The following is a 25,212-nucleotide window of genomic DNA, read 5'->3' as shown; positions in this document are numbered from 1 at the left end:
TAGAAGCCCTTTATCAGATATAGGTTTGCATGTATTTTCTCCCAGTGTGTGATTTGGTTTTCATTCTTTTAACAGTGTCTTTCAAGAGCATAAGTTCTTTACTTTAATGAAATCCCATTTACCAGTTTATTCTTTTAAGGACTGAGTTTTGGTGTCACAGTTAAGAAATCTCTGACTAACTCAGTCTCAAGTGTTTCTACTTGTGTTTTCTTTTAGAAGTTTTATAATTTTAGGTTTTGTGGTTAAGTCTGTGATCCATTTTGGGTTTCTGTTTGTATAGTGTGTGAGTTGTGGACTGAATTTATCTCTTGTATATGGATATCCAGTTTTTGAAAAGGCTACTCTTTACACTAAGTTGCCATTATACTTTGTCAAAAATCAAGTGTCCACTTATATGGTGGGCCTATTTCCATGCTATCCTGTCTCATTGATCTGCATTGCCAATCTTTGTGTCAATAACTCAGGGTTTTGGTTACTTTAAGTCTTAAAATGTGATTGTGTTAGTTTCCCAACTTTTTTCTTTTTTGTCAAAGTTGTTTTGTCTATGTTAAGTTCTTTGCATTTACATGTAAGTTTTTTTAATGTAGGTGACACACAATGCTACATTAGCTTCACGTATAACATAGTGATTTGACAGCTTTATGTTACCCTATGCTCTCCACAAGTACAGGCACCATCTGTTACCATATAAGGCTACTACCATACCGACTATATTCTCTATGCTGTACCTTTCATCCCCACGACTCATTCTATAACTGGAAGCCTGTATCTCTCACTCTCCTTCACCCATTTTTCCTATCCCATTTCCTTCCCCTCTGGCAATCATCAGATTGTTCTCTGTATTTATAGGTCTGACTCTGCTTTTCATTTGTTTGCTTATACATTTGTTTTGTTTTGTTTTGTTTTAGATTCCACATATAAGTGAAATCATATGGTATTTGTCTTTCTCTGACTTACTTCACTAAGCATGAGATACTCTAGGTCCATCCACATGTCATAAATGGCAAGATCTCATCATTTTTTATGGCCAATAGTGAAATATATATACATTGCATATACATATGTATATACATATACATATTAAGAAGATGTGAGATACATGTACATTTATCTATTGATAGACACTTGGGTTACTTCCATAACTTGGCTATTGCAAATAATGCTGCCATAAACATAGGGATGTATATATCTTTTCAAATTAGTGTTTTTGTTTCCTTTGAGTAAATACTCAGAAGTGGAATTACTGGGTCATATGGCATTTCTATTTTTAACTTTTTGAGGAACCACCATACCTCTTCATAGTGGCTATGCCAATTTATCTTCCCATCAACAGTACACCAGGGTTCTCTTTTCTCCACATCCTCACCAATGCTTGTTATTTCTTGTCTTTTTTATTCCAGCCATTCTGACAGGTGTAAGGTAGTATTTAATTGTGGTTTTGATTTGCATTTCCCTAATGTTAAGTGATATTGAGCCCCTTTTCATGTGTCAATTGGCTATCTGTATGTCTTCCTTAGAAAAATGTCCATTCAGGTCCTCTGATCATTTTTAAGTCAGATTATTTGGAGGTTTTTTTGTTTTGTTTTGTTTTGGTTTTTTTTTTGGTGTAGTTTTGTATAAGTTCTTTATATATTCTGGATATCAACCAGATATATCATTTGTAAATACCTTCTCCCATTCATTAGGTTGCCTTTTCACTTTGTTAATGGTTTCCTTTATAGTGCAAGAGCTTTTCATTTTGGTGTAATCCCAGTAGCTTACTCTTGCTTTTGTTTCTCTTGCCTAAGGAGACATCTATAAAAATGTTGCTATGGCCAGTGTCAAAGAAATTACTGCCTATGTTCTCTTCTAGGAGTTTTATGGTTTTAGGTCTCACGTTTAGGTGTTTAATTCATTTTGAATTTATTTTTGTGTATGGTGTATGAAAGTGGTCCAGTTTCATTGTTTTGCATGTGGCTGTCCAGTTTTCCCAACACCATTCATTAAAGAGACTGTACTTTTCCCACTGTATATTCTTGCCTCCTTTGACATAAATTAATTGACAGTAAAGTGTGGGTTTATTTCTAGGCTTTCTTTTTTGTATATGTGAGTTTTAGAATTAGCTTGCTAACTACTGAGATTTTGACCGGATTATATTGATAATCTGGAAACAACTGTTATCTTAACAATACTGAGTAGTTTACTCATGAATGTAATGTATCTCTCCATCTACCTAAGTGTTATTTATTTCCACTCAGCATAGTGTTTGTAGTTTTCAGTGCGCAGCTCTTTCTGATTTTTTGTTAGATTTATCCCCAAGCATTTCATTTTTTGATGCTATTTATTGAAATGTTTTACTTAAATTTCTGATTGTTTCTTGCTAGTATATAGAAATAGAATGGAATGCTTTATATTGATCTTGTATCCTACAGCCTTTTTTTTTTTAAGATTTTATTTATTTATTCATGAGAGACATGAAAGGAGAGAGAGAGAGAGAGAGAGAGGCAGAGACACAGGCAGAGGGAGAAGCAGGCTCCATGCAGGGAGCCCGACACGGTACTCGATCCCAGGTCTTCAGGATCACACCCTGGGCCAAAGGCGGCACTAGACCGCTAATCCACCCGGGCTGCCCAATCCTACAGCCTTTCTAAACTTGTTAGTCCTAGCAGCTTTTATTTCTGTTTGGTTTCTATGTGATTTTCTAGATAGTTTCTCATATTATCTGTGAATATTGACAGCTTTCCTTGTTCCTTTTTAATCTGGATTACTTTTATTCATTCATTCATTCATGCATGCATGCATTCATTGATTTCTGGTCTTACTGCACTGCTTAGAATCTCCAGTAAAATGCGGATGGAATGATGAACAGACATCCTTGATGTTTTCCTGATCTTATTCCTATAGATGATTTTTAAAAGCATTTTTTAAAGTAGAAAGAATAAAAATTCAAGAAGCAGGTTAATATTATTCAAGTAAAGAATTAAGAGGGAAAAAAAGATGAGGTCAAGGGAAGAACCAGCAGATGGGGGGTTGGGTTTAAGTATATTCTGTGGACAGGTCAGGCAGTGTTCCAGTCTTGGGAGAATTGGATCTAGGTAAACAGTATTTGTAATTTCCATAGTTAGACATCAGTGCAGGCAAGCTGAAGGAGAGATGACCCCAACCTGACATCCTATAGTGATCAGGGATTTGTCCTTTCAATATACTTTGCATCATAATGGGGGAAAATACACTTTAATACTCATGATAACAATTTATTTAGCAGCCAGTAGACTGCAAACATACCTCAAATGAAAGATCCTTCATTACAATCTCTAGGTTGCTAGGACCTGACCCAACTTGAGGACATGATTAACAAGTAAAAGCACACCTTTATAAAATGACTCAAAAGAAAGCAAACTAATCCAAGCTCCCAAAGCAGCATGAACTTATTTCTTGGTCAACAAAGCTTAATTATTGATTGGCTCTTCCCAGTATTTTCTATGATAGTACTCCATGAAAAACAAGTTGAGCTTAAAATAATTCTGCTTGCAACTGAGTAATAACTGTTCTCAAAATATAGGCAAAGCCTCATGTTCTTTGCTGGGATTTTGCTGTATACATCACTTTGTATTACGATTTGTGAATTCAAACATCATCAGTTTACATTCATGTATTCAAGTAAGCCTGATCACAAAAAGAGCACTCAACCAGGAGTCAGGAGGTTTGTATTTTAAGTTCTTTATATATATATATATATATATATATATATATATATATATATATACACACACACACACACACACACACACCCCAAATACAGAGAGGCACACATGAAGGATGAGGAAGAACACGAGAGTCTCTGGAGTCAGAAGAGAGAGAATGACTTTAAGAAGGGGTCACAGCTATTCAGAAGAGTCACAGAAGTGATAAATGAGAGTAGAACAGAGCCAGGGAACCTGGGCTCTGCAGTAGGAGAGATCTAGGTTTCCAACCTGGCTCAAGTACTTCCTTGTTGGGTTGTTAGGTTCTTCAATTCTCTTGCATTTGCTTCTCATTCTTTAGGCTGGGATTATGGCAACATCTGCCATAATGTCTGATGACATTATGACTGAGATGACATCATTTAGACATATTTTTTATTCCAGGAATATTTATGAAGAATTTGCACATTTGCATGGCATCGTTTAAGTCACACAAAACCCCTGTGTGGCAGACACTGCAATAATTGAGCACTCACTACGTGCCAGCATTGTTCCAGGCAGCTAGGATATATGAGTGATCAAAACAGAGGAAAACCCTCTGCGGTTAGGGTGCTTACAGTCTGCTGGGGTGACAGATTGTGAACATAACAAATGAATAAATGGTACAGTATGATTAAAAGTGCAAAGTATTCAAGAGAAAAGAAATAAAGCAAGTAAGGTGTTGGAGGGGTTGGGAGTGCTGGAGAGGCTCAGTTATCATAATACATGGGATGGTCAGGGCAGGCCTCATTGAGAAGGTAACATGCGAGAAAAGATGGAGTGGGAGAATAAGGCAGTCAGCTATGGAGGGAGAGCATTTTAGGCAAAGGCAACAGCAGGGCAAAGCCCTGAGACCGTGGCATGTCTGCAGTATTTAAAGAATAAGGGCGGGGAAGGCCTGTACAAGATGAGGTTATGAGCCAGGTCATTAGAGCTCCGGGGGGCCTGATGAGGATGTGAGGTTTTACTCTGAATGAAACAGGAAGCCATTGCAAAGTCAGGCATAGAGGAGTAACTTGATCCAATTTATGTTTGAAAGGCTACTCTGGCTGTGAATCAACGTTAGAATCACAAGGGTGCCAACTGGGGGACTAGTAGGGTAAAACAGGAGAGGTGATGTTCCCTCAGATGCACAGTAGTGACAGGAGAAGTGAGGAAAAGTGTTTTGAAGAGAGAAGACCAAGGAAGAATTGGATGTAGGGTGAGAGAGAGAGTGAAGAATCAGGGTGACACTCAGATTTTCAGCCTGAGTAATGGGAAGGCTGGGCTTGCCATCAATGAGACAGAACATAGACTTTAGGGCCGGATCAGGAGTTCAACTTGAGGTATATTACATTTGAAGCATCTATTAGCCATGAATATATATTTTTGTGATGCTCAAGTAAAATAAATTCTGTAATTTGGACATCTATATAAGGAAGAAACAGATGGGGTAGGTTGTTCAGAGAGAATCTGCCTGCAGGGAATTCACCTTCAGGCCAGAAAATGTGAGATCACTACTTTAATCTTGTCTATTAACCTGCTTTCTCTTTCTACTGTCACTGTTTACACTCCAAAGCTTACACTCCAAAGCATTTAAAAGTTATATGAAGTTACAGGACTCCCAAATTTTCTTTCTACTTTCCCTGTTACATTTCATCTTAAATGTTTATTCTGACCTTACTTTCAAATATGAGAGATGCAACAGTGAAGTTTGGCTGTCATCTGGCTATTGACAATGGGAATCCTGGACCACTACCAGCTTACTGCCCACCGCCCCCCCCCCCCCCCCACACACACACCTCAAGCCATCACTACAAATACCATCACAGTGTTGCCTTATACCTGGACCGAACCAGGCACAATACGAAAACACCATTTTGTTTCTTCTACCCTCTCCCCATACCTCATTGTTTTTAAATACTCCCCATGCCTCCTCTTGCCATACCCTCTACCTATGCTATGCTGGGTCTATTCTGGGACCTGTCCCACTGAGCCATCTTGTTGAGACACCTACCATGGGCTAGGCTCTAGAAATTCACTGCAGGTGCTCGTCAAGAAGGAAGCACCGCACAGCATATTAGATGAAGCAAACCCATTCTATCAGCCACAAAAGTTGTCTGAAAAGGTAACCAATTGCCTGGAGTTTCCTGACTACTACTAAGGACTTCAAATCTGGGCAAGGGGAAGTAGTAATGGTGATATTTATGGAGGTTTCCCACAGCAGTGCTGATGACAAATGCTGCTGTGTCTCGTTCTCTTGGAGGTAGCAGATGTTTGCATTTGTGATTCATACCATCAAGAATCAAGGAGATGCCTTTCTGTCTCTCTGTTCTCATGTCCTTTTCCTGTAAACCATTTCTCTGAAGGGTAGACGGGAGCTACCCAGGGGAGCTATAATGCCACTGCTTTATTTCCCCTCCACTGTGCACTTGTTTAAATATACCAAGTCGCCTCAAAAGCCAATTTCTGACTTTCAGCTTACAAAAAAAAAAAAAAAAAAGTTTTGATGTTGTTCATAAGATATATGGACTAAAGAAAGTGATAAAAGTCATAATAAAGTTTATCCTGAGATTCAGAAGAATGAGGAAATATAATTCCCAGCTTAAAAGCCAGACTGTTCTTTTGAAATCTAGTCAGGGGTGGAGGAAAGCATCGATACTTTGCTTTAGTGCCTGAGTACTTAGAAGAGATATATTGGGCTCTATAATTTAACTGCCAAATCCGACATTCATATCCATCTGGACATTTTTAAAAGGATCCTTGAGCCAGTGAGAATTGGCAGTTGGCTGTATAATCACACCTGCATATGGCACAGGAGGTTTTTAATGGGCAACAGTCAGAGCAAGAAAGCACTGCATGATAAGCATTCACTGAGAACCCACACTTAAACATGTTCGCACGTGTGAGTAATTATATTTTAGAGCTCTCTGTTAACAAGACTTTGTTCTTTCTTTCCTACAAATCAAATTAGTTGGGGACGTAGTTCATTTTGAAATTGTTTGGAAAATGTTTTGGTCTTCTAAATTTCCTTTGTACCAAACTTTTGCAAAGTTAAAAGGCAAACCACAAACCTCCACAACCAGTGAAAGAAAAATGCATAAAACCGACAATAAATTAAACATGATAAACACACAGAGAGTAGGAAGGAGAGTGTAAATAAAGATTGTGTCTCTAAGTATGTCAACCTCCATGTGGGATTTAGGTTCGACTCACTGTAGATGAGGATAATCTTTAATGATTACATATCTGCAAAACCTGGCTGCACAAAGATCATATTTGTCTTGGTCCATTTTAGGCTGCCAGGTCTCTCCTCCTGTCTCTCTTGTAAATGAGAGTCTAAGTACACATATCCCAGCACCATCTGGGAGTGAAGCTGATGTATTCTGGGACTACTCTTTGAGATGATTTTCAAAGAAAGATCAAAGGTAATGGGGAAGGAAGCCTCCTTATTGGGAGGGCCCAAGTAGGAAAGTGTCATGACCCACCTACTCTGGTAAACACAGACCCGTTTGGGAAAGGCAATGAGATAATCTACAAAAAAAAAAAAAAAAAAAGCACTTGAGACAGTCATGTTAAGGATGGCTCATTGACCCTGGCTACTATGCTTCTTTAGAATAAGTCACTGTGTGAAAGTCCCATAAAGAATGGCCATTCATCCCTATGTAAGAGATTCCATCTAAACAGCTTTTGGAGAATGGTTTAAAACTTCCAATCACCAACCCAGGAGGAAACATCTAAAAAACACTCAGAAAATTCTAAATTATATCTAAAATGCAGGGTAGGGGCCTATCGGCAACTTCTATCATGTAGATGCAGGGAATCTGTGGCCACTTTGGTCATGCTGGGCATTTCCTCTTCCACATCCTCCCCCATTCCTGCTTTCTATCTTCCCATCTGTTCCCTGGCGGGACCATCAGTTTCTGTCACCAAAAGCAATTATAACCCTTTGTGTAGAAAATACTCTTGAAAAATGAGAGATGCCTAATATAAAAACATGAACAACAACAACAACAAAAACAACGTAGTCATCACAAACATCATTTGAAAATAAAATTGTGTTGCTTATTAAACTTGGTTCTCTTTCTTTGGTAGATATAAAGCAGATCTATGAATTTATAGGATCAAACTCATGTTTGCTTTTGACTCCTGAAATAAGTGAAAAAAAATCATCTCATATTTCTTAGCCAGGCAGTAAGGGAATCACTCTTGCCTTTCCAAATGGAAAGGGTTTTTAAAACTTGGATGGGGCAAGTGTCAGTATACAAAATTTTATAATTGTCACAAATATGACTTGAACACTCAAGCTGGGGAGGGATGTATACTGGTGGGAAGGGTAGGGATAATATTTAGAAAGAGCTGTTCTTAACTAGGATCATAAGTTTGGATTGCAGAGTAGTTTTCTTATGACTAATTTTTGTCTCTGATGGACAAAAATCTAATTTTTAAATGGAAAGAAAAGGGCTCATATTACACAAAACAGCTCAATTCAGGCACAATCAATGATAATTTCAGACCATATATAGATGGATCTGTGAGAATTCACTTGCAGATAATGAAACCACTCTAGCTGTTTTAAGTGGTAAAGGATTTAAAAGGAATTAAATGGTTACAAAACGGGTAGAAGGGCTCTAAGCTAACTTTTGCATAGATGATTTGTGGACTAACACTGAAAAAGCTGCTCAGCAGGACAACTATTTCCCATCATCACCAGGTACCCAGGAAATCAGGGAGTTTCTGTTCGCACTGCAGGATCTAAATCTACTGCACCTATGCCCAGTAAAATGGATCCCTCACCTCTTGATGTCTGGGAAACTAGGGATGAGCAGTGGGGTGCCTTAACTGCTTCCACAGGAAAACCATAACTGCATAGTAACACAGAGTCAGACTCTGCTTCACGTATGCCTTCCAAATGATACTCAGATACAAATTACTTGGCGGAAGTGGGTCATTTGAAAACATAAAATAGTTGAGAAATATAGTATCCCAGTCTCTAAAGTGACATAAGGCTGTGGTTCTCAAACCTTGCTGTAAACAAGAACTATGTGGGGGAGCTTTAAGAATCCAAATATCCAGGCTACATCTCATATCAAGTCAATTTAAATCTCTGGGGCTTCATATTTTGTACAACACAGATGGCCAGGGGTTTATGATTCAGGAGGTCTGAAATGGGGCCCAAGATCTGATTTTCTAAGGAGTTCTTGGGTGATGATACTGAAGCTGCTATTCTGGAGCCCACAGCACCACTGACACCACTGGGGGAGCTGATCGCTGCATCTGTAACAGATGGCCACCACGTGGAGTTCCAAATGAATTCAAAGAGTTTATATGCCATTTGATAGAGAAGAATTCAGAGGAGCAAGTGAAATGCAATCACTTACACCAAATCCAGTTACCTTTATCTGTCTTCCTTCTATACGTGGAATTAGCTGGGGAGACCTCTCAGGAACATGTAGCTGGATGGCAGACACGAGGACAAAAAAAGAGAATTATCGGCATTATAGATCTCAGTAAACAGATGAGGCTGCTTATCTCCACATTTTCCTTTTTGAAATCAGGGGAAAATATCTAAATGTTAGATGTATGGCAGAGGTAAACGATCGATGGCTCATGTGGTTCCCATGGAAGAGGTTTCAAGTAACATCCAGCTTACTGCTAGTTCACCAGACACTTAGCAAATGGGGAGGATTGTGTCTTTACAGCATTGTACTCTGGGGGTTGAATTTCATCTCTGGAGGGATGTTTCATCAGTCAACAGCTTTTAAAAAGTCTTATCATAAGCTAAGGCAATAATGGCAAAATCCAATTCTGGATTTAAATGAAATGCAACAATCTCTATTATTAAAGAAGGATAGAACCCTGTATGAGAATTCGACTAGTAGTTTCTGACTTTTTTTCTTGAGTTTCAACTCAAAATGAATCACAATATGATGACCTGCCCCCACCAGTTCAAAGCATTTTTTTGGATACTAGTAGAGAATCTATCAAAACTACTGAAATACAAAGCCTAAACTTTGGGATTGCAAAGCTATATATGACAGTGAGCTATTTTTATTCATTTTTTCACTTCTGACATCAAATAAGAGGGTTTTCTTTTTTTCCCTCACAGCAAACGATTCTCTGATTCTCCAAACACCAACTGGGTGTCCAACAACTCGGTTAAATTCTAACACCAGCTACCCAGAGTTAGCACAGATCCTCCATGTAAAGAGCTGAGTCCCACAAGACTGTCCCCATACTGCATATCCCAAGACTTCCATATTTTAGACCAAATGGTGATAAATTGGGATTTCCCACAACCTTTTTCCTCAGATTCAATAATTCACTACAGTGCTTTACAGAACTCAGGAACACACTTTGCTATATTTACAAGTTTGTTTGTTTGTTTTATAAAGGGTGCAACTCAGTAAGAGCCAAATGGAAGAGGCAAGGCATGGAGGAGGACGGTATGCAGCACTTCTACAGTCTCTTCAGGTATGCCATCTTCCAGCACACCAATGTCTTCACCAAGCCCGAAGCTCCCCAGATCTCAACATTAAAGGTTTTTTTTTTTTAATTTTTATTTATTTATGATAGTCACACAGAGAGAGAGAGAGAGAGGCAGAGACACAGGCAGAGGGAGAAGCAGGCTCCATGCAGCGGGAGCCCGACGTGGGATTTGATCCCGGGTCTCCAGGATCGCGCCCTGGGCCAAAGGCAGGCGCCAAACCGTTGCACCACCCAGGGATCCCCATTAAAGGTTTTTTAAAAAGATTTCCTTACATAGGCATGATTGGTTAAATTATTGGCCATTGGTGACTAACTCAATTTGCAGGTTCCTGAGAACAAAAGATGCTCCCATCACCCTTATCACTTAGGAAATTTCAAGGGTTTTAGAAGTTCTATGCCAGAAACTGGGGACAAAGGTCAAATATCTTACTACACTATCACAAGGACCTTGAAAGTCCTGCAACCTAGTTGTGGAGGTAGGACATGGGACATCATATAATTAATAATACAACAAAGTATCATCTTTTGAGTATTACAGACTGTTACAGGCATTCAGAAAAGAGAGTTTACCCAGGGCAAGAATAGCCTGGACCAACCCAACCTCCAAGGTGGATGTGGAGGTTACTGTATGTACTCCATGTCAGGAAAGGCAGACACACAAAAAGAAAACCCCTGAAGCTTTGTTTAGTTTGGTTTGATTTGGTTTGGTTTGATATGAGGAACAGTGGGGGAAAAGAGAGAGTGAACTTAGGAATGGGAGGTAGGGGGAGAACTTGATAAATAGTAGATGATTGACTTTGGGAGGTATTGGCTTGCCTTCCCAGTCACAGTGAAGACTCACCTGTAACCCCCTAGAGGAATCCCAGCCTACAATTTGGCACCAATTTAGAGATAACACAGAAATGAGCGTACTGGAGAAGGCAGCAGGCAGAAAAACGTTGCAAGGGCATTTCAACACACCACACTCTGTGTGGGATGTGAGGGAGCCCAAGAAATCCTTGTGTTTTCCATAAGGACATGCAGACATTGTAAGAAAAACCATAGAATGGCAAAGGTTCAGGGAAGAATGGAAGATGCCTCTGTGGGCAGGAAATCTGCGATGGCTCCAAGACCTTGAGTATTGAAAGAACACTTTGAAAAGCCAAATGGGCCAGTCATGCCTCAGCAGGAAGCCATCCAAAGGGTAAACCAGTCTGGCCACTCTTGCTGCAGAGGCCAGCAAAAATCTGAAGGTCACAGCAAAAGTTTTGTTAAGTCAGATAATTTCAAGAAGGTAAGAGAAAAATACAGGTGTCTTCTGTTATTCTAAGAGAAAATACAATTGGGTATTTGGATATAGGATTCATCCAAATAAAAGTGAAAACTGAAGTCATACTAATGAATGACATCTTAGAAGGGTGGAATAATAGGAGCCAATCATATAGGAAGAAGGAATGTGGCTGTAAAAGATGGAGGGTGCACTATGGCAAGTGTTTATTTCTCTGTCTTGCTGTAGAAAGGGAGGCTCAAAGGCAGGGACAGCATTTCTGATTTATAAAGATGTTGTTGAAAGAGATTTCTAATGCTACCCAAAACCTGTTGCCAATTCACTATTCACGCATCAGATGCTGAGAGCTGTGTTATCGACACCATGTGGCAAGAGAATTCAGTTTAAAAAAATTCTGAATTTTGCCTGTGTATCATCTATTAACAATTATTAAAGAGAGGCAGCAGAGCAGCTTCAGATGCAGATGAATGTCCACACTATGAGCAAGGAAGAGAGCTTTATGAAAAAGTGAGCAGTCAACGATGCTGAATCCAGTGAAGCCTGAAGTCTAAGCTAAGGCCTCATATGGGACAGAGGTAAAGGAATCCAGAATGATGAACAGGAAGGGGGAAGAACAGAGGGAAGAAGATGTTTATATTCAGAGGAGAGATTCTGCAATAAAAAAGAAAGATGGGGGGCAGCCCGGGTGGCTCAGTGGTTTTAGCGCAGCCTTCAGCCCAGAGCCTGATCCTGGAGACCTGGGGTCGAGTCCCACATCGGGCTCCCTGCTTGGAGCCTGCTTCTACCTCTGCCTGTGTCTCTGCCTCTGTCTCTCTCTCTGTCTCTCATGAATAAATAAATAAAATCTTAAAAAGAAAAGAAAGATGGTATGTATTTGAAAAGTTTTGGAGATGAGTTTTTGAATAATCCATCATTTACTATCTTTTTTTTGTGGATTCCTACTAAGTTAGGAAAACCTGCTCCATATCTATAGACAAAGAGGAAAGGAAGAACTGTAGGAGAAAATGATGAAGAATGCGAGAGAAAGAGGGGTATGCACAGAGCAGTGGAGCCCTGGGGGAGAAGTAAGGGCTCCTAAGTTGGGCAAGGGTGCGGGGCATCTCCTCCTCTAAAAGACCAGAATTAGGGGACAGCATGAAGAGGTCCCGATCCAGATCAAGAACTGTAGGCAGGGTAAGAAAGTGGTCATTGCTCATAGGATGGTTTCTCAACCTCAACACTGCGAACATGTTGGGCTAGATGATTCTTTGTTATGGGTGGCTGTGGGGTGTTTGGCAGCATCCCTGACCCCTACCTGCTGGATGCCAGTAGCAGGTGTGACAATCAAAAGGTCTCCAGATATTACCAAACATCTTCTGAGGAAGATGTGAAAAATCACCCTTGGTGGACAAGCACCAGGTTTTAGAGAGACAGAGAGGTGCCAAAGGGAGCAAGAGGCTCTCATGGCCCAAAGGCTTCAAACCTCCAAGAGAGGAGTCCACATGGGAGAGAGAGGACACTGGTATAATGTGCATGTGCAGGACAGTGGTATAAACACTGGGGCATGGGCTACAAAGATGGAGAAGGGGTTAAGCCCCACTAAAGCAACCTCTCTCCCTCTTCAGTGGTCTCAAAGCAGTTAAGGTCATATGGCCTGGTTAGAACAATTTTCTGCCTTTCTGGAGAGGTGGGCCATGAATCTTATAAAATTCCCGTAACTGTTACATATGCTGTGGTAGGTGAGCTGTAGAGGTGACACATCCCTGCTCTTGTAAAATCACGTAATCTACTTGTTAGGTTCAAAAGCCTTGTGGGGAGTTCACAGTAAATTACTGCAGCTGCTGACTTTTAAAACTGCACATGAAAAGGCTACGAGGGCACACCCTGCCTGCCACACAGTGGGTCCACAGAGCCTCTTCAAAATCCAAGGGCTACCTGTCACATGCCATGGGATGGGGAGTGTGGTCACCAGGCCCAGGGGGCAAGTGTACTTAGTCACCATGTTCTCAAGGAAGTTCCGCGGCATAGAGATGGGAAAAGTAAAAAACCTGGGGATTCTAGAAACCCTGGCTTCTGAATTACACTGGTAAGAATAATAATTTTGCCATTTATAAGTGTAAGCTCAGGGAAGCAGACTGTTTTGTGGCAAGGAGCTGTCTCCCTCAAATCCCTCCTCATCTCTAGTCCCAGTTGCCATAACATGATTGGTGGCAGTGAGTACTAGGTACAATTTTTCTTCACATAGTAGGCACCTTCAATAGCAAAGCTACAGATAGTTTCCCCACCTCAGTAACACATAGAATAGGATTAGAAATCTTCCCCTGGCCCTGGACACAGCCATCCACTATACTGCTGTCTAGTTGCTCATCAAGTCAATGGCACCAGATGGGGACATATACTGAGAAAGTGAAGGAGAAGAGCCAAATAACCCCTCTCTCAGTGATTCTGGGTCAAGAGAAGTTTGTTGTATACTTTTATGGAGGAAAATATCTCCAAGAAAAGAAAGAGCTCCAAGGGGAAAATACCTCTTCCTTTTACCAAGCTTATCTGAACTGCCACTCAAAAAGAGAATTTGTATTTCTAGAATCCTCATCTCTTTATTTCCCCTCACAACATGGAAATAACCTCTTCTGATGAAATGAGAACAAGTGCTCCAGGGCAAGTAACACTGGATGAACTCACTCACTCACTCACTCACTCACTCACTCATTTGAACTATAGTGACTGAGCGTCTGGCAGCGTGTTCAGCTCTGTGGAAAAATAACGAACGTTCCTGCAGTCCTGGGTGGTGATGGGAAAGTGTGGTGCTGACCATCACTCAGCTTTGGAAGGGAGTTAGTCTCTAGGCTTCTCTTCTCTATAAAGCAAAGGGCAAAGACTCCCCATCTTAAAGCCCATTCTATCTTAAAACCCACTAAGGGTGAGTCAGCCTATAGCAGTACCAAACATTTGGTCTATGCTATGAGCTGAATTGTATCCTACCCCACTATTTCCTCATCTACCCACTCTACCACCACCCTGTCCCCATCACAGCACACAAACATTGTGCTTTAGTCCTAACTCTCAGTACACGAGAATGTGACCATATTGGGAAACAGGGTCCATTGCTAGGGAGGATTCTCCAACATGACTGGTGTCCTTATAAAAAGAAGAGTTTGGGACACAGTCAAGTACATACAGAAGCCTATGTGAAGACTGGGGAAGATGGTTATCGAAAAGCCAGGGAGAGAGACCTCAGAAGGAACCAATCCTGCCTATACCTTGGTCTCTCAGACTCCTCTAACTGTGGTAGAATACATTCTTATTGTTTAAGCCACCGGGTCTGTGGTATTTTGTTATGACAGCCCCAGCAAACTAACACAGGCTATATTAAGATCACTCAGAAACACTTACTTAAAGATACACAGGCCTGGTCCTAACCCACCAAACTGAACGAGAGTGTCCACGTGTTAGGGCCCTGGTTATATACAAACTTTGAAAGTGGGCTAGTGATACATGTGATGTCACCAAAGTCTAAACCACTGGTCTACAAAATTGGTGAAGCATCAGTCTGCTCACCATATTGATAGCCTTAATCTTTTCAGATGCAGTATTTACTTTCATGGAGACCTTTACTGAATCATCACCTCCTATTGGATGTGTGTGAAGCCCAGAAATGAAGAGACTAGCCTTCTACTGACATCACCTGTCACAAGCCTTTCGACCTCTTCAAATCTCAGTAAGCTTCCTTCTGAACAAGGCAGGAAAATAGTACACTGCCTGCTTCATGGGGATATTTTGAAATTTAATTACTAAATGCTTGTTAGCACTCTCCAGGAAGCCTTTTGATGAAGCAAATTCTCTGACTACAAAGTATTGTTTAATATGGAGGTCTAGCCTGGAGGCACTGCCTTCTCCAGCAAGGCCTAGCTCCTTTTTTATGCAAATTAAGCACCACTGTAATCCACCTGGCAAATTACTGTGCTATCAGCAAGGTTTAGTCAGGGGCTCTGTGGGTATCCTTGCTACTTCCTCCCATTCCTCTTTACTTCTCACCTCTTTCAGTGTGTTCCTGTCAAAAAATCCCACAGGTATAATCTCATGTTAATGACCTTCTTGACACCTGTGTGTTGCTATATTCTGGTGGGGTAGAACTGTGTTGTCTTAAACATTAGTGCCACTGAACTAATTGGCTTTATCACTGCCATACCCACTGTCGTCTTCTTGGCATAGAGCCCCGAGGTAAGGTATCTGGAGGTTTGGCTGTATGGAGTTGAAGGAGGTACAGAAAGTTAGATAGCCTAGAAGCCACAATTAATGTGAAAACACCGAGTCATCTAGAAGCCCAAGGAGAGGCCCAGACTGAGAGAGGTAGTAGGAAGTTGGAAAGCAAGTGGTGGCAGTTCAGCCAAAAGACCTCCTTATCCTTGAAGTTTTTCACATTTTTGCATTGATGGTCTTAAAAAAGAGAAGGTAAGTGTCAGAGATAGGCTTAAATCAGAGCTTTCCAATAAAGATGCAGGAAGTGGCTTACCGGTATGCAAAAAATGCCGAGATACTATATTCTCTTCAACAGGTGGAACAGTCTTCTGGCCTGGGAGCACCTTTCCCCAGGCCTGTCCCCTCTAACAGCTGGAAGCCTATTGAAGGAGGGGCTACAAATGCTCTCCAGTTTAAACGATGTGTAGAAAAATATTATTTTTTCATGTGTTCCATGGTGAAAAAAATTTAGATACAACTGGACTAATGACCTTCTGTAGCCTGCTCTGTTTTCACTGCTTCCTCTCTCACCCTTCAGGTTAATCTCTAACAGGATCAACCTGGATATTGTAGAAAATACCTTGCCTTGGTTCAAATCCTTCCAAACCTTCCCATTATTCTTAGGATAAATCCCCTAATATGGACCAAAAACCTTCACGATCCTCCTCTACGTATATATTAGCCCACATAACTCACCATCTCCCACTTCATTCAAGCTGAACTGTTTTCAGTTTTTCCAATAAGTCATGAAGATTCTCAATTCCAGGTTTTTTACACATGATACTCCCTCTGTCTGGAACATGGCTACCCACTCCCAACACACACACACACACACACACACACACTCACACACACACAGAGGTAATTCCTAGTTGTTACAAGGGAGAGTCCTATCTATTTTGCTCACCATTAGCATCCAATGCCTATTACTGCTTGTTGGATGAGTAGATGGGTGAAGGGAAGAGTTTCTTTCATACTGGGAAGTCAACAGCTTTGTTCGTCTTTAACTTTTTTGTTTTAGTTTCTGTTCACTTTGTTTTTAATTCTACATCAACACTGAAAATGACTTTCTCCTCAGTGAATCTCCTCAATTATCTCTGGCCACATTATAGACAATAACTTAAGCAAAATCAAGGTTCTGTTAGCAAAGAAGAAGGCTGGGAGGGAAATGTTGGATAAGAAACTACTAGTGTGGGGACGCCTGGGTGGCTCAGCAGTTGAGTGTCTGCCTTTGGCTCAGGGCATGATCCCGAAGTCCTGGGATTGAGTCCCATATCAGGCTTCCTGCATGGAACCTGCTTCTCCCTCTGCCTGTGTCTCTGCATCTGTCTCTGCCTCTCTCTCTCTCTCTGAATAAAAAATAAAATCTTAAAAAAAAAACAAAACTACTAGTGTGTTCTACAGCATTCAAGAGAGGGAATGGAGATAAATGGAGGAAGTCATAAGGAAGGAGTACAATTCAACAAATATTGTATTCCTGTTATATAATGGGCACAGCACTAAGTACTAGGGATAAGGTGGCATATAAGACAAATGGTCTCTCTCTCCAGACACTTTGGACTCTGGTTGGGAATCCATACACTCAGAGAAGTAATTTTATTTTGATGAGGATACTAAGAAGAAAAGCAGAGCTGCCATGGACAACTAGAGTGAGTCCATTTAACTTAATCCAGTGGATAAATCAACACTTCATTGAGGAAGGGACCCCTAAGCTGAGATTTGGAGAACAGCTGGGGGTTGTACAAGCAAAGTGTGAAGAAAAAGGTTATATGCCAAAGGCCCAGCTTCTAGAGAAAGAATGGCAGGCTCCAAAGGCTGACAGGGTATCTGTGTGATGGGAGTGTAGACAGTGAGGGATGTGCCCTCAAGTGAGTGTGGAGAAACAGGCAGTCCATGTCACCCAGAGCCTTGTAGACCATGTTATAGATTTGGAGCTTTATCCCAAGGGCAAATGAAAACAAGTACTTTATACCAAGGAGTGACGTGATTAGACTTGTATTTTATAAAAGTCACCTTGCCCACAGAGAATGTTGGAGAAGGACACATATGAATGTAGGAATTCATGCAGAAGGTCCCTATGAACCATCAGATGCTGGTGCCTGAACTAAGGTGGCAGCAGTGCGACTAAAGGACAGTATATGGACTGAAGAGACCCTTAGTGAACAGAAGCAACAGAGCTTCAGGATTTAACTAGTTAGGGGAGAAGGAAAAAGACGACTTTGAGGCTTCTTGCTAAAAAAAACCAGGTGCAATGTGCTGTCATTTACTACAATAGGGGAAAAGTGGGGAGTGTGGTAGGTTTAGGGAGTAAATAGTGAGCTCAGTACTCCATACTTGGGTATGAGGTGACAGAAATATCCATACTGAAAGAGTCCTAGTATTTGCCACACCGTCTTTCTCACAGTGTGGTTACAGAGCCAGCAAATTTACCATTATCTGGGAACTTGTTATAAATGCACACTTTCAGACTGTTCCCCAGACTTACTGAAATGGAAACTCTGGGGTGGGGCCCTGCTCTAGAGCCCAGTCTCCTTATACTGAAAACTCACTATCTCACACTGTTTTTCATAAAGAGCAGGATTCAGTGAGATATCATGGAAAGAACACCTGGAATTCCGAAGATATGGGTTCGAGTCACAAGGCTTCTAGGTGATTCTGATTTACTCCCAAAGTTGAGACTCAGGGGACTACAGCCAATCTATGAAGAATAGAAATAAAAAAGGGTTGAAGGCAAGAAAGAAAACGGACAAAGAATCTATCAGACCTATGCTACCCTGGGTGGGAAATTATCCCACTTTCTCCTACTTTGCTCACCAAACTGGATTGATCATTTTAATTTAACACTTCTATCTGACCTATTTTGCATCCTAGCAATGGTTCTTTCTTTCAACAGGCCTCCTTTCCTCCAATTTCTCTTCTGCCAATTTCAGATGGCTGCTACACACTTCTTAAAACTACATCTTTAACTACATCTTTAAACTACAGCTCTGACCATAACTGTCCTCAGGTTAACAAGCTTCAGAAGCCACAGGGCCCCACTTGACAAATCCCAAGCTCTTTGGTTGGCACTTGAGGCTGTCAGCACTCCAGACCTGGTGGGACCACTCATCCACCTGCCTTTACCCCCTACTCATACCCTGTGCTTCAGCCCAACTGAAATGGCCATCATTCCCAGAACATGCGTGGTGCATGCCCACTTTTATGATGTTCCTTTTGTTCTTTCTCTTCCATCTATACTCTACCTTTACCTGTTGATATCCCACCTATAGCTCAGAAACTTCAGTGACACTCTCAGGCACCAATGTGCTGGGACTGGCTTACACATCTCTTCCCAACCGAGCATTCAGTAACTTCACGCTGGTAGCTTGATATCAGCCATGAAGGGAGTATTTACAACACAGAAATTGGCAAACATTACAAATCAGATTTTCCTCACCCAGAGATCTACTTATTAAATATTTACTCAAAAAAAAAAAATATTTACTCATACACCACTGCCAAGAAGAGATGAGCCTGTCTTCCTATTATCCTCTATAGCAAAGACAGACAAACTATGTGACAAATGTGAACTGCTGTCTGTTTTTATATATTATGTATCACTGGCACACAGCCACACCTGTTCACAGACACATTGTCTACAACTTCTTTCCCACCAAAACGGGAGTAGCTGCAACAGAGACTCTATGGCATACAAAGTCTAATATATTATCTGGACCTTTACAGAAAGTTTCCCAGCCCCACTCTCTAGGACAATATCATGTATTCACTACCTATGACACACTGGTTTATTTTTTTTTAAGATTTTATTTATTTATTCATGAAAGACACACAGAGAGAGGCAGAGACATAGGCAGAGGGAGGAGAAGCAGGCTCCCCGTAGGGAGCCTGATGCGGGATTCGATCCCAGGACCCCAGGATCACAGCCTGAGCCGAAGGCAGAGGCCACCCAGGTGTCCCTATCACACACTGCTTTGAATGAATACTAGAATGCAGTGAGACATCATGGAAATAAAATGTAGAATTTGAAGATGTAGCTCAAGCCTCTACTTGCCAGCACTATACATCTTGGTCAATTTACCTAACCTTGCTGAACTGGACTTTCCTCATGCAAAAATGAACGGCCTACCTGAGAGCAATGTTCTAAAATCAAACATAGGGCAGCCCGGGTGGTGCAGCGGTTTAGCACCGCCTTCAGCCCAGGGTGTGATCCTGGAGACCTGGGATTGAGTCCTGTATCGGGCTCCCTGCATGGAGCCTGCTTCTCCCTCTGCCTGGGTCTCTGCCCCTCTCTCTCTCTCTCTCTCTCTGTGTGTGTGTCTCTCATGAATAAATAAATTAAATCTTTAAAAAAATAATAAAAAAATAAAATCAAATCAAATATACATGAAGACACCTTGTAAATTATGAAGCATTATGCAAATAAGAGATAATACAGTTGTAACCTATGTGTAGATCTTCTTTGGCCACCAGACTCTCTCGGGACAGGCTCCACAGCTCCTTCGTGTTTGCCTCCCTCACAGTCTCCATCTTGCACACAGGCTGTATTCATTGTGTTACTGTGGGATGGAGGCTGAATGGCAGGGATTCGCTTTTTCAAGCTCTAACAGCTCAACTGGTTTCTCAGCAATGACCCCAAGGTTAGCCTAACAAAAAAACCCTAGAAGGGATCCTATGGCCTTCTTGCTTCCCTGACTGCCCTATTCTCCACTTTGTCCTTGCTGCTGCTGTTCTTCCTATCTGAACCTCATTCCCTCTGAGATCCACCCTGTGCCCATTAAATGCAGATGTCAACTGTGTGTTCTGAGGAGCCTTAACTCCTTGGGATATAAACATGAGATGGCTTTATTTTTTCAAGCATCAGTCCACCAAATTTGCTTTGTGGAGTCTTTTCACCCACTAGTTTGTGGTTCCTTTTAGGGTAGCTTTTACAGGTTTTATCGTTTTCCTATCATTTTCAGCATTAGCGTCTGTCAGTCTCCTCTGAGTCTATTATTTTGTTTCCTCATCATTTTCCACACCCAGGGGAATATTAGCAGATAGCAGGTGACGAATAAATATTCACACAATGAAGGAATGGCTTTGGTATATTAACATTCAGTCCTCTCTTAAAACTTCAGTGTCAGACTCACTGCAGAGTGCATTCTTCTGCCCTGCTAGCACTGGCCGGGCCTGTCTAGGGGAGGAGGAACACCCTATGCTGTCCACACACCTCTTCTCCCTCCCACCCCCATCCCCAGCTCTTTCCCTTGGGTGTAGAGGCCCGGAGAAGAAAATGGAGAGGCAGTTTTTCTTAGGGGATTGCTCTGGGAAGGCCATCTTCTCATGGGTGGGTAGCTGCGGGCTCTCCTCCAGCACTGACCAATTACAGCATAGCCTTCACGTGGTCTCCATCCAGGGGCTACTGCCTATTTCCTGAGCTAAGCACCTATGTTCCTCAAGGAAAACAGCTAGCGTCTCCTCGATGCATGGTTTCTGCTGAGAAGATTTAGCTGTGACTTAACCTTCCTCCTCAACCCCTCCTTCAGCTACCTCCTTAGTGGTCCACCACCCACTGGTGATCCATTCCTGCCTTTCTGCTGCCCACTTTGGTGGGACACCAGCATACTGTCCTTTGTTCATGCACCCAGTCTAAAAACAGTTCACACATTCTTGCCACACTGGGTGGCTGGAGTACAGGCTGCTTGGTCTTTGCCTCTTCTCTTGGCCCCAAAGTCATTCTCCAGTTCTCTTCACTTCTGTTAGGAAGTTGCCTAAAATGATAATGAAAAGGCAGTGCTCCCAACTGAACTGGTGAGTCTCCAGTGACCATTCTACATTGGCTTCAGGGAAGCTGAAGCTCCCACTGTAGTATCACAGCGTGAACATAAAAGAGCTTTTCTCCAAGAATACCAGGCTTCCTAAATGTGACCATCCTGTCCTCTTGCCATAATGACCAGGTGCGGGGAGGGAAGAGTAGCTGAATTCATAGAGCTGATTTGGGGGCCCCTTGATAAGCTTTTTAAACTGGGACGACATCTGTCAATACTGGCAGCCCTCCAGGCTTCATAAATTGCCTTCTTGGTGATTTTGGTATCTACTTTTCGCCTGCTATAGCCACAATTGTGGGAACATGAGAAAATGCATTTCCACAGCCTGTTGCAATTAAACAGTGATACCTTTTAAATTCTTCAAAATGTAAAAGCCAAAGTAGTTACTGATGATAGAGGAGAAAGTAGTGGGATTGAGGGCTAGGAGATCCCAGGAGAAGCCACCGATCCACCTTCCTAAGAGCACCTTTTGCACAACCATGAAATAAGACTGTTTTTAAAGCCCTAAGGTTCTCCCAGGATTGTACTTCGAAGCTCATTTACTGTTGGACACCAAGGCCTAAACTTTTGTACCAAGAAGTCAGAATCTAGGAAGACAGTGGGAAAAGCAATGCATGGGCAGCAGATAAAAAACAAGGCAAGGACAACTGAGATGAGTGTGGATAAGCAGAGCACCTGACTTCCTGTGGAGAAAAACTGCATAGAGTCCGCAACGTGAGTCTGAGTAACCCAGCATCTTAGTAAACTGAAGTACAGTGACCATTTAAAACTTAATTAGAACTACTTGAAATTCTTTAGATTTGAGAAATTGTCATTTTTAATTGTCTTTCCTATCTTCCTTCCAAATACAGACATCTTGAACAATGCTTAATTGCTGTTTTCTGATGGAATATTTCTTTCTCACAAAAAGCCTCTGCCATGGAAATCAGTGAATAATCTGTAAGTGCTCTCAAGTAATAAAAAGGGATGGGAAGTGGAAAAGTAATTGCATGTCTTGCACCTGCCTCCTGAAAATCATTAGCAGCTTATGGTACTCCAAAATCCTCTTTGAGGATGTTAAAACAATCACACAATTGTTCGGTCTCATCCTGTGTTTTATGATTCCAGCACTTAAGTGGCACAGACACAGAGAAAGGTTTGAGATACATAGCCTGTTTTCAGACACAGAAGAGAACTTTGCATGCCATTAATTCTGAATTCTCGCTACTTCTCAAAAGCACCTGTTTTTGCTTCAAGGGGCCATACCGCCTCGAAACCAGCAAATTAAGCAATGCACCGTAATGCATAAAGCAAAAAGAAATCTGAAAACTGATACTTTTAAAGTAATTTCACAAGCAGAAATCTTTCTTCAATGGTTTCTTCATTGCTATAATTCATTTAGTGGAAATACTCCATATCCTTACACAGAAATGCCAAACAGAGAGGTTCCAGGACGCAAAATCAGCATCTTTCTCCCTTCTATACCCCACCCTATTGACGTTCCTCAAATATCGTGCGAGGGACACTATCCCTGACTCCATCAGCGGCTCTTCTTTTTTTGAGCTGGGTTGATAGGGCTTTGCGGGTGCCTCACCCCATTTATTCCCCGCCTCCAGTCATCTCGTAGAGTTTTCCTGGCCAGTCCTACTTTTCCTACTTATGTTCCTCAAGCTATTTTTGTTTATGGCTGTTTGTAAATGTCTCTAAAAGAGGACATGGCAAGCACTGTCATCATCTATTGAGCTCACAGTACGTGGGGCTGTGCTACATCATCAACGCTTTACTACAACAGTCCAGAAAAGAATTTTACCCCATTTTATAGAGGGAAGCTGAGGCTCAGAGAGATTGTAAGCTGGCCAAAGACCTATCTCTCTAAGCGGTTTTGTCTCAACAGCAATGGTAAAAGTAACTTGTGCCCCACTAAGAGTTTTTTTTTTTTTTTGAAGATTTATTTATTTATGATAGACATAGAGAGAGAGAGAGGCAGAGACACAGGAGGAGGGAGAAGCAGACTCCATGCCAGAAGCCCGACGTGGGACTCGATCCCAGGACTCCAGGATCACGCCCTGGGCCAAATGCAGGCGCCAAACCGCTGAGCCACCCAGGGATCCCCCACGCTAAGAGTTCTGAGGACAAATATGTGAGGGTTGAGACTAGATTATTCAAGAGTTCAAGTAAATCCAGCCGGTTCATTGGGAGGTAGTGTAAACCCCGACCTCCAGGTGCTAAAGGATAAACAGCAGGTACACCAAGACATCCTCCCACCCTCGGGAATATTCCTTTCACCTACCAGAGAAAACTACCGCGGGAAAAGGAAAATCAGGTACAAAAGGTATGATGAGACAGTATATTCGCAAAATGCCAAACCGTATGGCAGACAAAACTGTTAAGGAGGGCGAGAGCCAGGGCTATGATTTCAGGAAGGAGGAGGGAACAGACAGGCCTGTGAAACTCTGTGATTTCAACCAGGGGAGAAGAGAGCAAAGGGGTTTTCAGACCAAAGCCAACCCAGTTGCTGCTTACCCTAACCCTGGCCTTTCCCAAACCTGTGCAGAGGAGAAACCTTCCCCTACTTTCACGTCATGCTTGGGAACACAGAGCTCCCCGCGTGTGACCCGAGGGGCCGCCCCAGGCTGCCCCCGGACAGAGCAGCTCACGGCCCAGGCCCCTTAGGCGGCTGCTCATGGCGCTCAGATCAAGTTAGCTGGATACTCCGTGTGACACTGCTAGCAGCTACCTGCAGGCCCCGACCTGCCTCTCACAGTCAAAACAGAAAACAGGTGTCCATCGGGCTGCTTACCTAGGCACCCCCCACACACACACCCACACACAACCCAGCACCGGTGGTCACCTTTCCAGCAGACAAACGGTTCTCTGGCAACCACACTCTTGTCACTGTTCTTGACTCTCAAGCAGGCTCTTCTAGTCAGCTGCTTTTGAATAATGCTTTCAAACATTCTGGTACAGTACATTTATGAACTATTCTAGAATTCTCTAACCTTAATATATAAAATATATATATATATATGACTGTTCCACCTTATACAAATATATTTTATATATATATTCTGTTCTGCCCTAAATATTATATATATATGTATTATATATAATACTGTATTATACATAATAATGTTATATATAATAACATATATATATATTAGAATTACAATCTTATTTTAAAATGTTCAGCTTAGTTCTGGTATCACCATTAATCTCTCTTGTCTCTTTGTTTTGCTATTTACAGATAAAGAAACTGCAGCTCATAGAGATTAAGAATCTTGCCGAAGTCACAAATATAAAAGCATCGGTCCTACGAAATGAGTTTAGGACTGAGGGAAGCCTAAGCTCCTGTTGGTTCTACTGGACAGAACTGCTTCCAAAAATATGGCCTGAAGTAAAGTTGATCTGTGATACATGATTCAGGTAGTCTCTCATTCTTGGTCATTCTCTGTTCCTGTTTCTCTCTGTTTGGATAAGATTTATTGAACTGTAAGTTACATACACTAAATCTGAATTATATTAAGGGTACAGTCCTATGGGTTTGACAAATCTGTACAGTCGTATAACTAATACCGCAATCAGAATGTAGAATTTACCATCATCCAAGTCCCTACCCCTTTTTAGTTAATACCCTCCTCCTCCAACCCATGAACCTTGGGACTGAATTTCTAATACTATAGTTTTGTCTGTTCCAGAATGCCATATAAATGGAATCATAAAGTATACAGCATTCTAAAAATTTGAGAAACCCATACACTATAAACCTTACTCC

General features: G+C 41.6%; 1 protein-coding gene across 23 annotated transcripts in view; it reads right to left on the bottom strand.

The window, feature by feature from the left end:
• Window positions 1-25,212, bottom strand: part of LOC144314196 (uncharacterized) — a 492,303-nt gene that overhangs the window by 150,183 nt on the left and 316,908 nt on the right. For 15 of the 23 annotated variants that reach the window (XR_013379980.1, XR_013379985.1, XR_013379987.1 and 12 more), the window contains one exon: window positions 9,077-9,136. The exons of the other annotated variants lie outside the window; for them this stretch is intronic. Coding sequence is in view for 2 of the 15 variants with exons in the window: in XM_077898035.1 (XP_077754161.1) it covers window positions 9,077-9,136 (60 nt within the window). In the remaining 13 variants the exon portion in view is untranslated. The remainder of the gene's footprint in view (window positions 1-9,076; window positions 9,137-25,212) is intronic. 23 annotated transcript variants of the gene reach the window in all.

The sequence above is a fragment of the Canis aureus genome, chromosome 5, assembly GCF_053574225.1.
Source record: "Canis aureus isolate CA01 chromosome 5, VMU_Caureus_v.1.0, whole genome shotgun sequence".
NCBI classification, from domain to species: Eukaryota; Metazoa; Chordata; class Mammalia; order Carnivora; family Canidae; genus Canis; species Canis aureus.
Note: the sequence above shows the minus strand (reverse complement) of the source record. Positions and strands in the feature narration are given on the sequence as shown.